Genomic DNA, 18,878 nt, shown 5'->3' on the forward strand with positions numbered 1-18,878 from the left:
TATCAGCGGACATTTTAGTCGCAATCTGTCGACAGATATAGCAGCGTCTAGATAAAATTCGCAAGAATCCATATGGTTCGACACAGCCGCGCAGTGTCTCCGTGTTACAACAGAGCAATATTAGCGGTACGGAAGTTTCGACTTCGAAGCATCAGGTTAGACGGGTGCTTCGTACCCTGAAATTCGGGTATATAACGTTTGGTCCTCGGTTCCTCAGATCCAGCGTCAGTTCCTCGGGTCCTTGGTTCCTCAGTTCCTCGGCTCCTCAGTTCTCTCGCACGCAAACAGGCACACACTCCCAATCTGCGACCGTAACGGTGCAATCCGCCTGCTCCCCGATATATGCACGTATACATACACAAGGCGGCAAGCAATATCCGTGCAACAAGCTCCGATGGTTTGGTAATATGCAATACCTCTGGCCTGGTCGACCACTTCTCTTTAAGATCGATTCGTGCAACACGATACATTACCGTGAAACTTCATCCCCTTTGGCCCGTGCGGGCTCCGTTTCTTCACGGAACAGTAGAAAAATGCAGTTGTGCCGGTTACAGATCGTTTTCGGGCTCGGAACGATGCGCCGTGAATAATGAAACGCGGCCAGGCCCAAGGCCGATCTTACCGGACGACGAATTTCGTGAATTTCATCGATCCGTCGCATCGGGTTACTATTTCGCATACGCTGAATATTTTCGTATGGCATTCTAGGTAACCAGTTCGTATTTGTACGTATAAGATGATCAACTATAGTTTAAAATATTGTTCTTACCTCGGATGGCAGAAAAGAATTTATTATAGCACGTTGGTTACCAGACTGCAACTATGTCAGAGAATTGAGGTTTGATTAAAGATTTGCTTTATATTATTTGACGATTATTTATTATTTTTTATTATCTATATGTGTCTGACATTTCTGTGTATTTATTTATTATCGATACACTGATCTTCCACGTTCCAGTAACGAGTGGTATATCTTTGCGCGACACGTGACGACTGCTGTATCACGAAGTCGCATCCAGAGTAGGGATAATAAATCAATCGCGATGCTAGCCGCAATTAGGTTTCACGGTATACGTAAACATAAATATTGTATGGGTCAGCACGAATCCTGAATCCGCTAGACGGAGGTTAAACACTGCAGTAAACATCATATTAAACAATAATAATATTATTATACAATATTTTCTAAATGAATAACTCATACAGAAACATTTTATAAATACAGGAAAATATAGCCAAAGCAAAGAAAAATGACGTATTTATAAATCTGATTGACCATAACACTATGACCTCGATATGACATTTAATGCAAAAAGTCTAAAAATATTTACGACATTTATAATCCTCGGCTGAGATGGATAAATCTCTGAATTTTTCTTCAAATCATTTTCTAAGACAGATAATTGAATCAACGTAATCCTTTTCATTTAAAATTGGTTCCCTGAGAACTCGTTAGAAAAGATCTGTCTCTCTCGAAACGCCCTCCCGTGGCTAAAAAGACTGCGAGGAACATACTTTGACGCCATTCATTGGTCACGATTAAGTCATTTCGCCGGCTGCAGCGGCAAGCGTCGAAAGGAGTTTGCATAGACAACTTCCGGCGTACATTTTTAACGAGTACATACGTTCTTTTTCCGCAGCAAGATCATTTAGATACATACTCGCCTGAAATTAGAGACAGAAGCCTTTACTGTTTGTATAATGCATGCATCTTTTTTCTGATTACGAGAAGCGTGTTCACCAGAAAACATTTTCCTCTCATCCTCGTTCAGGCTCTCGTCCTTAACCCTATTACCCGGTTTGCGGTATCAAAGAAGGGATTAATTAATTGTAGCTTTGTGCGCTTCTTTCATGATTTGGCATTAAAAAGGATTTCTGCGGGGAAGGTCTTATTCCTTACGGTTTAATTATGTGGTGAACACTACCCGATGTGTTCAGGATAATAATAAGTTACTCTTTTATATATTGTGGATAACTAAAATATTCACCTTTTAAAACGGATTAACTTCTTTTATAATTGAGACAAGCGATTTAAATTTATTTAGAGATGTTAAACGAATTAGTTTGCTAGACAATATTTAAAAGATTGTTTTCAAAAATTGCAATTTGTTGGCGTGATGATGGGTTTTCAACTGTTTTATCTGAGCCTGAAACAAAAATTCAAGAAATACATTTTGTAAGCCTCGTTTTAATGTATTGAAACTATTGAAATGATGATGGTCTAGTTAGAAATATTTAACATTCTCAGCTTTGTTGTTGAAAGAAGAAGCGAGTCAGTTAGCGATGTAAAAACATTACTAACGAATGGACAGCCTGCACCAATAACACGAAGTTAGATTAAATAAAACACTGTTTCTCCACCTAACATATTTAATACGAAATTAAATGTTTGAACTGTAAGAATAACATTGTGAACGACATGCAGATTATTCTGTTCGTTTATGTTGATTGGTTCCCCGGCCCAGATAAAATGAAGATAGACAGAGACCAGAGGATTGGACTTGATGTAATTTCACCGGCTCGAATGTTCCGGGCAGTCGTATTATTTGAATACTCGGCCATTTCGGGACAATTAAAGTAATCGGGGAATAAATCCGAGAATTTTATCGACGGGAAGGACCGATAAATCCGCCTTCGTTACGTGACAGGTAATCTAATCAATTACGCTTTGACGATGAAAGTCCCTAAGTGGATACGGTTCATTTGCAACTTCGAAGAGCAACGCCTGCCGCGGATAATGAGGCGCGTCGAAACTTATCTGGAACGCTTGGTTCACGTCATATGTATCACATCCTGTGCTCCAAAAGAATTGTTATGTTCAACGCCTAGAAATATTGTTCGCTGGAAGCATTTCTAGTAGAATGATTTAACCGTTACGTAGGCGCTCATCGACTGTATCCTTTGACAAACTGTATGCACAATTCCCGTGAAAACTACAAGATGTCCTTTCGGTTCCGTGTTTTGACCTCTCTACGATCGTTTGTCTTCGCTACCGGAAAATCGATTGTACGATTTTGGAGCGCAGGGACTCACAACTTGTACCATTCAGTCGCCTAGCTCTGCTACCTAAAGTCAGGAAACTTCTTATCTCGTGAAATAACGTTTCAATCCAAAGTTGGAGGACATCAAAAGAGATCTAGAACGTAGGTATTAGATTTTTGACAGTTCGTTCTTTGACACGAATGCAAAGGTCACTTTGATTTGTAAATGCTGTGTAATAAAATGTCCATGAATTTAATTGAACAGTAGCATCGAAAATGGGAACTATGAAAAATATAAACATAGTAATAAACTACTATCATGTTCGTGACAATTTCACCGAGTTAAAAATGATACAACAGTTTTTCAATATTTTCACTTTTCCTACAGTGTTCGAAAATATTTTTACGCTCGTTAACATGATTCTATTGTATGTGACAACAAACGTAGAGGTACTTGTAATGTTATCTTTGATGGTCAAACAACAATTCGTGTCCATCAAAATGTCGAAAATATGTACAACTGAAAAATATGCAAGAACGTATACATTTCATCTGCGATTTATGTACCAAACAGAAAATTCATTTTAAAATGTTACTCGCAAAATAAACAATTATTTCAACAATTTCTTATGTACAACAACCGATTGGTTTAAGTTTCAGCAAGTTTTAATGACAATGCAAACTAATTCTAATCGAAGTAATATTGACAAAAATCTAATAAAAGTGGTAATAACCAAACACACAAAGTGGCTTCACTTTACTGAAAATACAAGATCGCGATCATTGTCAATATGACGTTAGTAGCGAACACGATCAAATGGAACAGACCATTGAGAACAGATTGATTTACTGTTCGAGAGTTCTCCTTCAGCTGGCAAGCGTCGGGCGCTGCATAAAGGTATTTGAAAAAGGCAACAAGCGAGGCTTTTACGCTCTCTCTCTCGTCGTTCAGGACACCGACATTCGGCTCTGACAGCGGGTAGGGACGTCTAAGAACGGAAGAATTCCAATTTTAATTCGGTTGCATAGGAGGCGAACGTGTTTACAGCGGAAGGGCGGCGCTAATGCATATTCGAAGCTTGTACGTGCGCAATCTGCTCTCTTTCTCCTCTTATATTGCATTAACGGTGCATGCGATACGTTGAATTACGCTTGACTACGAAAGCAACGCTCTTTTGTGCTGTTTATCGTCAGCATTCCATTGGAATGAGCGCCTAGATAGCGTCGAGAGACATTCCATAAGCACCGGAAAAAATCCTCGAGAGCGTTGTCCACGCTGTAAAGATACCGATAGACCGGCGCCGCTTAAAAGCTGACGGGTTGTCCGCGAAACTATGGAGAGCTTGGGAATCGTATAGACCGAATCATTTCGATTTACGAGGCGCGTAATTCACCGAGCGCAATTTACCGTTCTTGACGGAACAGGCGAACGAAATGGAAAAAGACTTGACGAAACGCGATACGTTGTTTCTGATACTCGAGATAATGCCTGACGAGTTGAACACGTTTTCAAACTTCGCTTTTCCTGGTGGCGATTAAAATTCTGACAAAAGGTGTCGTTAATGATATGTTTAATATCTAATCAAACAAATTAAAAATAGCGTTACGTAACAACAGTTTTTATCTTCCCCGTCATGCATTTTTCAGTTCATTCTCATTTTCAAATTTCATTTCAATAAACGTATAACGTATTAAATTTTAGAAATACTCGATTATTCATGTTATTTAGTATGAATAGTTAATAATGATATACTGTAAACTCAAATAACAATTCGCATTAAATCTAGCTATAATCCATATACGTTATATTTAATGTGCAAACGTTTGTGAAAGTTATATAGAAATAACTTCAAGGAACGATATGATATTTATAAATAAAAGAAAACTTTTTTCTAAATGTATTTATTCATTCAAGTTTTAGTTTTTTCAAGCCATTCTATGCCTATGCTGTTCAACAGCCCTCGTGGTGGACAAGGGTGCAGCCACGAATAAGGGCAACGCTACGGGTCTTAGCTGAGTGGGGCCATGTGGCTAGTGCATATGTCACTAGAAACTGTGACGATTGCCCGATGCTCATTCTATTTCACTCAATTTCGACGTAACCTACAATCGATTTCTGTTACCGTGTTCAACCAATGAAATGTTGTTATTGGGGGAGAGTCACACTAGAAGCTAAGGGAGGGATCTTGTTGCCCTCGGAGTAGGGCCGAAAGCCCGTCGATCGGTGTTTGCCCTAGGCTGAAAATTACTGCCCGTACGGGCAAGTTGTTAAAAAACTCTGCTTCTATGGTAAAATATCGCATCAGTCTATTTGTTGTTATATAGTCTATTTTAATTAATTTAGGATGGTGTACGCAATCAACGTCGATTTTAGCGAAATGGTTACACGAAAAAAAGGTAACTGAGTCAAATTATATAAAATTAATTCTTGGCGAAAGTAGCACTATAGTATAATCTTTTAATATCGTTAAAAGTATTATTAGTTTGTACAGTAGAACCTCGACTAGCCGAGCCTCTGATAGATGAATTATTTATTATCTAAACACGTTTTACACGTACATACACCGTAATATAAAGTTAGAAGTTATTGTGTAACATCGATGACCACAAGTCTTAAGCCTATGAATGTGACAAGTTAAAAATAGTTTCATTGCTGATTTGCACAATCGATTCTTTCATGGAATGATAACGAAATACGATTTTCTAAAAAAATTACGAGATGTACGACACAGCTCGACTGCTTTACCGAGGTCGCAGGATATTCGAGTAAATCTCGAAAGCGTGTAAAGCCATATACTAGACTAGACCGAAATCCCCGGTGCGATTGTCATAAAGCATTTAAACGTGGTGCATTGTTGAACGCTAAGCTGCATTATTCAGTCGGTTCGGCTAATAATACATTACCGAGTCGGTAATGACACAACGTAAACTAATATTCACTCCACTTAACGCTGTTCCGTTACTTCTACGATATTTGAAGTAACTTCTATCTTACTTTAACAAGTATTGAAAAATGTGTAGCAATCTAAAGTTTGACACGATTGTAAAAACACTATTCTTCTGTAGGTAGACAAAATTATATTTAGTTCTTACTTTATTGATAAAGTACTTATCCCACTTAGTAGTCAAATATGTATATTTGCTAATGCTGTGAAAATTAAAATCAATACAATTTCGAATAAAATCAAACATAATACTTGTACTATGTTTATTAGAATAGAAAGTACACCAGGTTAAGAAGTTATACAGGAATATTTATGTATCCGTGCGGTGTTGAATTAACGCATTTTTTGCGCAAGAATTATTCGCAAGGTTGCATTTTATATCTTGATTATGTCGGGCGTAAGAAAAAGTGAGGAAGCTAGCAAACATTTTCTATGCAACATGTAGCAACCATATTGCGAGTTTCCGATAAAACATCAAAAGCAGCGAGTACCTACTAGTCGAATGAAAATCCTGCAATAAATTATTATCGTTAAAAATGTTTACTTCTAGTCGTTGCTGGAACAGAGATCCTAGCTGGAAAAATTCTATTCGCGTTTCTAAAACTATTGCGACACCGCCACTATCGCGCTTGGAACTCGGACTAATTTACAGCGTTTTAAAACACTAATTACTAAACTAGCTGGCCATCTAATGAGCACAGCAAGTACAACCGTATCCCACTGTAAAGCATATTAGCTGCGATTGTCATGGATTCCAAGGACATTAAGGTTTCTAAAGCAATTCGGGCTTGAAAAGAGAGCTTGGTAAACACGACCGCAGATTTAATGCCAACTTTTACTAGTTGTCACTGGCAGAACGTGTGTTCGCTATTAACATTTTAAATCGCTTTCGTTATTTTCAAGTGCGACTCTATTTACAATAACCATTCATCAGAAATACTATTTATTAAATTGTAGATTGTCGACATTCATAATAAAACTAAATAGTCCAAATAGAAAACTATAATGATCTTAGTAGAATTTAAGGATATTGTTGCAATAAATTCAATTTATTACAATTGTTACAAGGAGAAAAACTTTTTCAACTTGTACTTCTTATAATTTGCAGAAAGATCCGCGTTCTATTAATTTGCACAAGTATAGTTCAAAACCTAAATCAAAAGTCCTTACAATGCTGTGTGATGTAGCATAACACTTACTTCATTATATTATTAAAGAACATTGTTTCATTCGAATTTTTTACTCTTTATTTTTGTCAACTGCTGAATATGGTGTACGGCAACGTTCGAACAGCTGTGCATACGTTCGATTTCATATGAGGTAAAGAACAAGTTTTAATATTTAAAAAGGTTTTTGTTATCATCTCTACGAAAAACATTTACATTCAAAGCTTTTTCGGACCGATCGAAACGTTCGAGGATCTTCATTAATATTTCCAATTCCGATAAAAACGATAAAAAGTGCGTCTGCAAAACCGTTGCTTTTACTTTATTCAAATCGGATTGTTACATTTTGTAACGTCACTCTTGCAGCTTAAAAACCTGCAGTTTCGAGGAAAATCGCGTTTAAAATCTCTGGTAAACTCTTTCGAATAAAAGCTCATAATTTTATTGTTATTCCTTAGTGTAATTCTAGTAATTTTATAATAAATTTCACTATTACCAATTTCACGGTAACCCTATACATCGACCGTATTGTTTAAGAAATGGTTTCTTATTCTCACCATAATTTAATATACTTTTCTAGATACACAGTATGTATATTCTACAGTGATATATTCTACATACTACTTTTTCATAACTAAAGAATTATTAATTGCAACTTAGATCTTTTTTTAATTATCTTCTTTTAGATACTTTCATCTAATTAGTAATCTCTCGATAATATATTAGCAATATATCTATGTTGTAATCGCAAAATTATAATGCCGCAGAAATGAGACCTTTACAGTTGCTTCAGAAGTGCCTTTGAAAAATTTTCATGATAATAGATCAAAAGTGGCGTCCCTTGAATGTCAAATGCCGCGGTAAAAGAAAAAGAAATTGACGTTTTGATTCCGCGACGCGAGAAATCAACATTTGCTCGCCCATACACGCCTTCCAATACCGTATCATTTAATTTTATCGCAAATCTTCAAGATTTGTTCTGGTTCGTGACCGAAATTCATTGTGAAGTCCCCCACGGATTTATACTGTCCGAGCTAGCGCGGAATTTAGATAGCGCGATTTCTACGATTCCTATCTCTCGCAACTGAAATTTATTCAGTGATTCGCTGAAAAAAAATAAGCTCGAAGTAAAGATGATTTTATAACCACACATCGAAAAGTATGTCGGGACGGTCACGCGAAGCTATTAGCGGCGGCCATGTTCCGTTTACCCCGAAGACCGTCGTGTCGCGTCGGCACGAACTCCGTAACTTCGTATTTTACCGTCGAGAGAGGAAACACATCTCCTCGTTGCTTTCTCAGAACTTCGGGAACACGGGAAACTTGAAAAATTGTCATTCGCGACGAAGCAACTTTCAAAGCTGCGAATTCGCGACCTGGGGTCAGTTTAACCTGACTAATTCTGTTTAGTACATTGCGGCACACGGTATGTTCTCTATAGAACTTTTTCTCGAAGGTCGTCGCGAGTTATATTTAAAAATTCTTGTTTTCGGAAACCGTGAATACTCACGTTCCTATTAATAGATATAACATCGTCGACCAAGTCAACGATAATTCTTACGATAATTTCTTTCAAAAATGAAAGAAGAAGAAATTACAGTTTTATACAATGTTCTCCCTTGTACATTTGCATCAATGATTTTTAGTCTGTGTGAATGAAACCAACGCTGAAATATAAACAGACTGCAATTTGCAGTCTGTAAAATTATGTTTCGTCGTTGATTCATAAAATGCGCCGGTGACGCGGTAACCGCGTAAATCGAGACCGGGCAACGAGAATTCCATACATCGTGTATTAATTCGACGAGATTATGGAGCTGATATCATTAGAACGAAACCACACTCGTGCATGAAGGCCCATGTGGCACGGCGCGACGCGGCGATATGTACGATTAAAACAACGCAACGCCGTGTCTTATCAATTGTGTTCGTAACACACATTTCACCGTTATCGATATTACACAGTTCATTCAGCCTCGCGCCGAACCGACGAGTTTTATTCGCCGGGTCGACGAATGAAGGCCAATTTCAATGGCTTTACTTTAAGGATGGGACTTTGTGGCCGATATTGCAACCGCCGAACAACCTGTGCCCAGGTAAGACAGAAAAAAAAGGAGAGTCTGGGACTCGCCAGTCGTTTCCTTTGAAAATCGTCGGCTTTTCCTGGGAATGGAAGACTTTCCTCGAAAGAATCTTGAAGATTGCGTACTAATGGATACACAAGAGTCCGAGTAGAATCGCTCCGACCATAAAGCAATTTCGTCCGCGTGCTGTAATCACGTTTTATTACATCCATTTTCATATAATTTTAAAGCTGGGAATATTGCACTGTTGGCATGCGCGAGCCTAAATCAGGTATACAATTTTGAAGACACCCAATTTCCTTTATTGCTGCACCGTGGCGTGCGCACAGTCGTAAATAGAAATTGCGTTCCGACGGAAAATTATGAACCACACGATCGATCGGGCATATTGGCTGACTTATCCGTAGGAAAATTTTGGTTTCCGATAGCTTTAAACTGCTGTAGATTTTGACAGGAAACTTGCCGACGTATACTACTATGAATTTGCATGACTACTGTATATACAATGTTGAGGAGAAACTTATTTATTCACTGATATAATATTAGTTTCATTTAGCGATTATCGAAAACATACCTGTTGAAATATTTTTAATTTAACATATATCTATCAACATATTTTTGAAGGCCTTAGAGATTTATTAGTTCGTAGTCCTATAAATATTGAATGTCAGAAAATGTGCTATTTAAAAAAGATTATTGTAGATGCTAGATATTGTAGATGAACAATGTGTTCAATTTTTTACAAATCGAGGAATCTATTCGTATCATGAAAATAATATTTACATTATATAAGCTGTAGATGAAAAAATCTTATTCCTTATTCTAATTTTAACAAAGGCAATAAAAATTGTAATTCGCATAAAGATTCACTATTTAATTGTTACAACAAAAACTAACAGTAATTTAATCGACATCAATCTATTAATACAAATTACAGTAGACACTTTTAATGCTCACACTTAATATCACGTGAAAGAATTAAGGCTCCCCTAATCTCCCAATTATGTTCGCTCAAACAGAATCGGGAAACTTCGTTAAAAAAACAGCGAAGAATGAAGATCGGCCCTCTTCCAATATCCAAGACCCAACGAATTGAAATTGATCGCATAGCGTGAATATTATTATTAATATGCCATATTAACTATGACATTCGACGAACATTTGCATAATGCACGGGGATAAGTCGAAAATTTCACTAAGCTTTGTTTAATTATCCAAGGCGATATCGCGCCTACTGCCTCTGACCTTTCTATAATAAATGCAAGCCGAGCTCGGCTTAATTGGCATACGAATGGATTTTCCTGAAATGGTTTCAGCACGAATGGATACGCCGCGACCCGCCTGATTGGGAAGCACGTGCTTCGCATAATGCGAATTGGTTTACGATCTTCGATGACCATCTGCATTCGCGCTATAAATTTTTTTCCTTAGAAACATTCGTGTCGGCTACTTTCCCTGCTATCGAACACTTAACGCTCGCAGAAATGTGGAAACTACACCTTCAGTAATAACGGGCCAAATCGACCCATAAAGAACTGATGATATAGAGTTTATTAACACTTTGATTGCTAAGCTATAAAACCACATGCAATATAAGTAATTTATTTAATGAAATAACAGTTGTGACTTGAACCGCTAATTGCCACACCAGTGCCAAGAAAGACACACTAAATCAAAACATTTACGGTATATTAAAATAGCGTATATAAATATAACATGAAAAAGAAATCAAATAAAAAATATAAGAAACTCTACGTCACTTATTGCACACTAATTTTTGCATAATTCTTCCGGTTTTCTCAGAAACAAACACCTAATCTTATTATTCATTATTTCATTACCTCATTCCTCGCTTCATTTTCCAAAACTCCGTAGATTTATTTGTATGTTTTTGCAGCACAGTTACATTAATTTGCCAAGAAGATACAATCGCTAAGTTACTTGCTGATGCGCCGGTTGCAAGATTTAGAAGGACTGCGCCGTTCGAAGTAATAAATTTCAGATCATCCATCCGTCCTTCTTTTAAGATGCCAATAATGTTTGACGGTGGCCCAGATTCCTTTCACCGTTCTAAATCGTGAGAATATTTTTAGAATGTAAGCACCGTATCCTAAATCATTTCTGGACCAACCTTTTTAACTATGCTCCCTGACTATTTGCGGACGAGCTATCTAGAAATTCCTTGAAAGCACTAAGTTCGATCGATTCCCCTTAATGACTATAGCTGCGATCTCCATCCTCCTTGGTCATAATAATAGGATTATCAATCGATCTATCAATGTGGGTAGAACATGCATTCGACATATCTCTGAAGTATCTGGACAACCGTTTGCACATGATCGAGCGGTAGATTCGCGATCCATTTGTTCCCGATTAGCTAGATTCGAGCTGGCAAGGGCGCAAAGGATAGATACACCCGGATCAGATTCAATCGATAAGCACCGGATTTAGTTCGTCTGTTAACTTTACGACATCTAGATTCATCCGTGCTCGCCGTGGCAACAGATAAGGACCTCCTTTGGGAAAAAGGTACAAATAATGGGGTTGCGGGGTGAAAAGAACGGCTTAGACTTCTTCGGCAACGATACGATAGCAACTGTGTTTCACTTTAAGGTGAAACTTATTTTCCTTATTCAATTGCTAACTGTGAAGCAACGTTGGGGTATAATCAGATTAAGGATTCTAGTCTTATATTTATTACAGCAATGAATAGATCAAATACAATTACGTCTTATTATTAGTTACAACTTATTAAAATCATTAGGAGAAAGAATAGACTTTGATGGAACTATTGAATTAATTCAGACAAAGGATTCTTATTTTGATTACTAAAAATTGATTTTGGCTATTTTTATATTGATTATTTAAGAAAATTAAAATATGCACATTTCATGGATTTTAATCAACTTGTTGGTAACGTGTGCTAAGTAAACTATGGATAACCTAACATTACAATTATATTAAACTATAATTGTAATCTTTTTCTAATATATTATTATTTGATGCATCGTGTCAACTAGCAAAACATAAGACAGTTCATTAAATCTAGTTTCATTCGTAATTATGATTTATACGTTTTGTTCCCTTTTGACTATTTTGCATTCGATAAATATAAAAAATAAACATAACAGAAACTACATGTATTATAACAATAACTCCTTTTAAATCTATTTTTACCATTTGCACGCTAGGTTACTAATTAGCATCAATTGAGCCATTGTGTGTACAACAGGTTTTCCTTTAACCGCAATGGAATGGAAGATTTTCAAACCGTAACGTTTCGCAGTTAGGTGCGTACTGACGTAAAAAATATAATGCGTCACGATCTATTTAACTATCTCCGCAAACGAATCGCACACGGTTACCGACCAGCAACAAGGGGCTTAGGAAATTAGCTACAATTTAATAACGGATTCACGAGACCGCGAATGTGTTATAATCGCCGACGCCGGTAACACCGACATGTGTTGCGAAATCCGTTGCATGATCGATCGTTCGCATTAATTCGTCTCGATTACGTGCGATTTTTCGACGCTGACTATACACATGGCACCAGGGGCGAAGCTGTCTCTGTGTAAGTGTCTGGAGAGACTAGTTGCGACACATCTTCAGTACGATAGAATGAATTACATAATAATTACGATACATTTACGATACAATAAGTGTTTGATCAGATTTGGTTACTCTGAAATAAATTATACGACACTGGTTATCTTACATTACGCGCGTACCATTGGATTTGATTCAATAAAGAAATTACAAGAACTGACGTTGCAAGCGGCCATCTTATCTGATACTTGCGAGTTTAATCTGACTTTCTTGGAAACTGTAATCACTTTTGTTTGTATAAGCGTCTCGGTTTTACAACTACAGCAAAGAATACTGGCTGCGGATGTATAATAAGCACAGTTTGCGGAATCCTTAGATTGGAAGAAAGAATTTACAACGTGGATTAATCATTGATAAAAGTATAACAACTTAAACGATTGCATTACGAGACGGAAGATCTGTAGCAACCGTACATTATAAAACTTTAATGCGTGCAATTAAAAGTGAAACAAATGAATACAATCGCTAAAGAAACGTTCAAATTTTCTTTGTTTTAAATAATTATTTAAAATGCTGTAATCTGGGATAAGGGTACAATTTTTTGTGTATACCTGTATGCTTATGTGAACAGTAAAGCAGAAATCCATGTGTGTTAACCTAAATATTTACCTGTGCTTCATGAATTTGTAAGAACAATAAATGCAGAACGGATCTGCAATAGAATAACGAGGTGTCGAATGAAATTTCTCGCATCTGTCAATAATGAATTCTTAGAAAATTAAAATCCGTGACAGGTAGTTCTATTCGACTTTCGTTGGATTCACCCATGGTACGGAACATGTTCCGCGTATGTCTGGTTGATAATGATTTCTCGCGTGTCATAAATAAGTCATGCACTAATAAGACGCAATTACCGATGCAACGGTGGTTCGAGGTTTGAGATCTATTTTTCTTCTCGCGTGCACACCAACGCACAAATATATTTCATCATTTACAACTTACGGAACCCTCGGTTCACAAAAAAAAAAACAGGGAGAAAATAAAGAGGATTGTGCAGTGATTATATCATGATCGTGTGTTGCTTTACGTTTCTCTACGATTACACGCAATAATTGCGTTTGATCAGATAAAGTCTCGAAGAATTATTTATACTGTGAGCGAAGTGTTCAAATACTCTTAAGGGAGAATGTCTTTGTCTCATGTTGAAATATAAAATGTCTGTGCCAACAATCCATTTCCCAATCCATTTACTAATCTTGTAGACATTTGAGTCTTAATGACAGCCATTTAACTTATCATTTATCACATTAGGGAAAATTAGCGCGTTAATGGCAGTGACTTGCTTTCTCTGAAAAGTTGTTAAGGACAGTTCAAAGTTCGTAATGCTATTAAGAAGTGTACCGTTCTAATTGGAAGAATCTACAGAATTCTTCTACGTATCAGTTATATACATATACAGACAATATTCTTAATGGTGAAAAACTATTCTAAACGATCCTAAACGAGGTACAATGTTTAAATTATTTAACATCGACTGGACTCTTCTTCTCAATCAGTTGATATCGGCCGAGGCTAATTAAAATTCTGTATCACACGACAGAATTGACCACAGGTTGCGTGCAAAGTTCATCGACTGAATAATTAGTAACTGTACTATATTAATTAAGGTATAATAAAAACGAAGTGGGTTCACCTAATTTCTGATACAGAATGAAGTACAACCGTGCGAACGACGTTACCTTTTTTTCCTTGATGTAAGATTAAGCCCGTAGAACGAGCAACCAACACAATCAAATTTCTAATTTGCAGTCTTAATTACGCGATATACTTTCTGACGAGCTGATTGTGTTCCATTTTCAAGAACGAAACACAAAGGTCTCGTCGATGTTCCTGTTGGCACTCTGAAAACACAAATACACTGTGAATCCTTCATTAATGAATGCTCTGTGAAACGCCTAGCTTTCCTTTCTCCGCTAATTTATTCTGTCATTCGAGGCGCAATTCGCATATTTCGCGAACCGACACAATTAACGTCATATGCATAATGCGAATATACAAATCTAAGAAACTCTTTTATAAAAATAACAATTAATCGATTGTGACTCGAAGTACACGAAATCTGAGACTACGATAAAAATAATAAAATAACGTAAAGGTAAAAATCGAGTGATTCTCACTTCTTATACATGTCATTACGTAATTAATTATAAACGTTATACTTATTGTTGTTTAATCTGTTCTAATATTGATAAACGTGTTTTGTTAAAATACATTATCTAATAAATTATATTTGTCCTTGTTATATCTATCCTTTAAGTTTACGATAGAATAAATAAAATTGAAGACGAAAGGATTAACAATTCAATTATCAGAAAGGGAATCAATTCTTTAATAATACAATATTATTAGAAAGTATGAAAACATAAAAGTAGCGGATACTAATATCCTTAGTCACATGAAAAAATCGATTTATAATTTTCCAATATTTTCCAATTTGTTTTTCAATATTTCAACGAATGAGTTAACAGAAACCTAGCAAATTAAACTTGGGTTATTGTTCCCGGTATCCAGCTGATTCCGTTCACGGATTAGAAGAAAACGTTGCCGTCTGCAGACGCAACAAGCGGCAGCAACACGAGCCGCTTTCAATTCAGCTCCGTTCGATGAATGCGTGCTGACGCGTGTGTGCACGTGCGTGCGTCTCTCATTAATAATACAGTTATGCAACGTGGTTCGTGTGCCGGGGATATTAGTATCACGCCGTAATACAGTGCGGCGCCTGTGAATCGGACCCGATAAACATAACGTTAGCGTTATACGCTCTAAATGCTGCATTCCGTGCAACGAAGCTTTAAAACATTCGAACGGAACAAGGAATCTGATTGTTTTGAGTCGCGTCTGCTTGCGGTAAATCCGCGATTCGTTTCGTTTCATGTTTTCAAAACGCGCTTGCATAGTACGCGGTAATACATAGCAATTTATATGTTTCTTTAACAATTTCTCCAAGACATTCGAAATTTTATTCACTCATTTTCCTTAGAAATTCATCAAATCCGCAGTTCGGTTACATTTTCGTGACTAGTTTAACACAAAGACTACCGAGCCGATCAAAATGACCGGTCTCACATTTTTATTTTCAAATTGCCGAAATAATTAAAGACTCTTGCTTAAGAAACGATGGCATAAATTACATTGTCCAAGTTTACATTATAGTAGAAAATAACAAAAAGTTTAAGTTAATTCGGTTTTGTTATTCTTACAAAATTTCACATTTTAGTCACTGTTAGGTTTCGGTAGGTTTACTATGAAATGAGCATACCAGTTCGTTTATGGGTGCGCTTGGGTTAACGAGATTTATGGAGACGTTAACTAGTTCGGTACGAATACAGTTCCTCGTTTCCTGCAGACTTTGAACGTTTCACGGGGGCAGAGACTGTAAAGCAAAATTCGATTGTTACAGGTGAGGAAGTCGTAACAGTGCCACCTACGAGCGGAGGTCAGGATAGCTGGAAAGCGCAGACACTTTCGTTGAGCAGCGAATCGCCGGGTAATCGGCGCAGAGGTTACCATCAACAGCTGCAAGCAGTGCCCACCGGTAAACGGACCCGTCCAGCTCCGCCTCCGCCGCCGATATCCTGCAAGGTCAATGCCAAGGACATCAACAAGTATTTCGACTGGCCGAACAAGGAGAACAGGCCAGGAAATGCCGTGAACGACGGGAATCAAGGGAACGGGACGAACGAGAATCAAGTCGAGGACGAACAGGCGACCATGGGCTCGAATTTGAGCCGTCATAACGGGAAGGGCCTTACTGGCCGCAGGACCCAATCCTCCGGCAACCTGTGCGAGCCCAAAGGCAAACTAAACAGCATGGGCAAGATTCTGGTTCCCTGTTCGAGCGCGCAGAAAGAAAGGTAATGCTACGATTCGCTCCGGTCTCTTATCCTTCTGCATTTTATCTTTCAGCATCGACTAAATATTCAGACACTTCATAAAATGGAATGACATTTTAGAATTATGCGAAATGACTTGAATTTTCTTTAAATGTCATGACCAATTCCAATTTGTTGAAATGACAAGAATCAGAAGTTGTTTCAACTTTTTTATTAAAACCAAGGATGAATGTTGAAATATTATTGATGAACTTTGTTATGAGGTACAAATAATTAATGATAATACAAATCTTTTAACATCTTTTAATATTTTTAGCTCATAATTATCTTCTTTGATTTTGATGTTTTAGGTTCCGATAAAAAATATCAACCTTATTTTCCTTGCCACTCCAACCAATTGTGTTCTTTTGTAAAAAATTGTTACTACTTGTCTAGTAAACTAATATGCCTGACATTTTAAAAGACACATTTTGTCCAATTTTGAAAGACTTACTGTGTTTTGGAAGGTACTCAAATATTAAAAAATTTAGTTTATGCATTAATCTTCATTCAAAAAAATGATCACCAAATTTATTAACGTTTCGTTTGCTAATCCGAATGCAAATTCTGCATTCCTAATTCTTGAAATAAACTCGATCCCGTTCGATTAACTTTCATTCTGTTGATCGGATCAGCATTTTAATCTTAACATAATCGATGCAGACTTGACAAGCGAGTTAAATGCCCGCTGCACTACCGAGCGTAAACCAAACATTGTCCGAATACTAATTAGAATCGCTGTGATCGTGTAACATTGCGCCGTCGAACCGTGCCGGCCTATTTAAACGTACACGTAGAATGGAACTTTACGCAAAACTTGATGTTTTCCATAGAAAATACTAATTATTAAATAAAACACGGACCGCTGCCATAACTACAATGAACCCATAAGTTCGTAATTTATTTCCTAAGAAATAAAAACAGTATACGCTGGATTGTTTTGATTAAGTTACAAAGTGCGTTAGAGTTAAAACGCTGAACCGGAAACGCGTTGTAATTAAATTCCGCCAGGAAGATGAGACAGTTAAGATAATTGAGCGAAGCGAACGCTGCAGTACTTTCACACGAATAAAATCCCCCTTTTGACCTGAGCGTGAAATTCTTCTACGTAATACAATCTGGCTGCAAAGCACACTCATGGCATCGGAAATATTGTTAGATAACAGTCCTGCGGAAAGAAGAATAAAAAAATCGCAAAACAGTGGCTCTTATTAGGATCATTGTTTTGGGTATAGAATAATGAAATAAGTTTCTGTTTACGTAAATTCACAGCCATTTAAATGACTTCCGTACGAAACAGTTAAATGAAAGATTCGTTTGCTTCTAATTGAACAAAATTCAGCCGACTTTATATAAATTGTTATAGTGAAATAATTAAAACAATGAAGGCTCAATTGCCACGTAATTATTGATATCAATTTCAAATTAATTTCAATTAAATTGATCCGAGCTTTTGAAGAGAATAAATATAATTGGAACCTGCAGCAATACACACGCGTATAACAATAAGGTTGCAATAAAATTCATTAAATCGATGAGGTAAATATTAATTAAGTGACGATCATTACACTTGACTGAACCGACAGTAATTTAGTCCAAATTAACAACTTCGATGAAGTGATATTTATTCGATACAAAATATTTTCCTCGGTTGAACGAGCAATGACTTTATTACATCAATGAATCGCCTTGTAAATATATTTACATTTATCGTACAATTTTATCTCCTGTTTCTCTACTAAAATAGAAACAATGATATGACTAATTTTGAAAGTCGATTTTTCATTATACCTTACTTGTTTTGCTCATCATTCAACAATCGTATAAACTACTATGATATTCATTCGGATAATTATCACTATAATGATAAAGCTGTAAAAGTAAAAAACTATGGACTTTTATTAAAAATAAAAATTGACTACTTTTTGTTTCCTAATAATTGTAATGAATTGATAATTATTGAAAGAATCTGTTATAAAGACGTCATTAAGATATTATACAATTTTCATTGCAATATAATCCTGAATACAGAAATGCATCCGATGGTTATTCGTTAAAACACCTCTACGATCTCAATAATTAATAACAAAAGAATCTGGAATCCATCATTTTGCCAATTTTGATTATTCCAGATTTTATAATCTATAATTTAGTTGAAATGAATTTGCAGCAATATCACGTTATAGTAATACACGTTCGGAACATTGAACTAGAGACTATT

At 36.6% G+C, this 18,878-nt stretch overlaps 1 protein-coding gene across 2 annotated transcripts in view; it reads left to right on the plus strand.

The window, feature by feature from the left end:
• LOC144473342 (uncharacterized) overlaps positions 1-18,878 on the plus strand; it is a 149,004-nt gene that overhangs the window by 92,263 nt on the left and 37,863 nt on the right. For both annotated transcript variants that reach the window (XM_078188335.1, XM_078187537.1), the window contains exon 3: positions 16,186-16,639. In XM_078188335.1, the coding sequence (XP_078044461.1) occupies positions 16,186-16,639 (454 nt within the window). The remainder of the gene's footprint in view (positions 1-16,185; positions 16,640-18,878) is intronic.

This window comes from Augochlora pura, chromosome 1 (assembly GCF_028453695.1).
Source record: "Augochlora pura isolate Apur16 chromosome 1, APUR_v2.2.1, whole genome shotgun sequence".
Lineage (NCBI taxonomy): Eukaryota > Metazoa > Arthropoda > Insecta > Hymenoptera > Halictidae > Augochlora > Augochlora pura.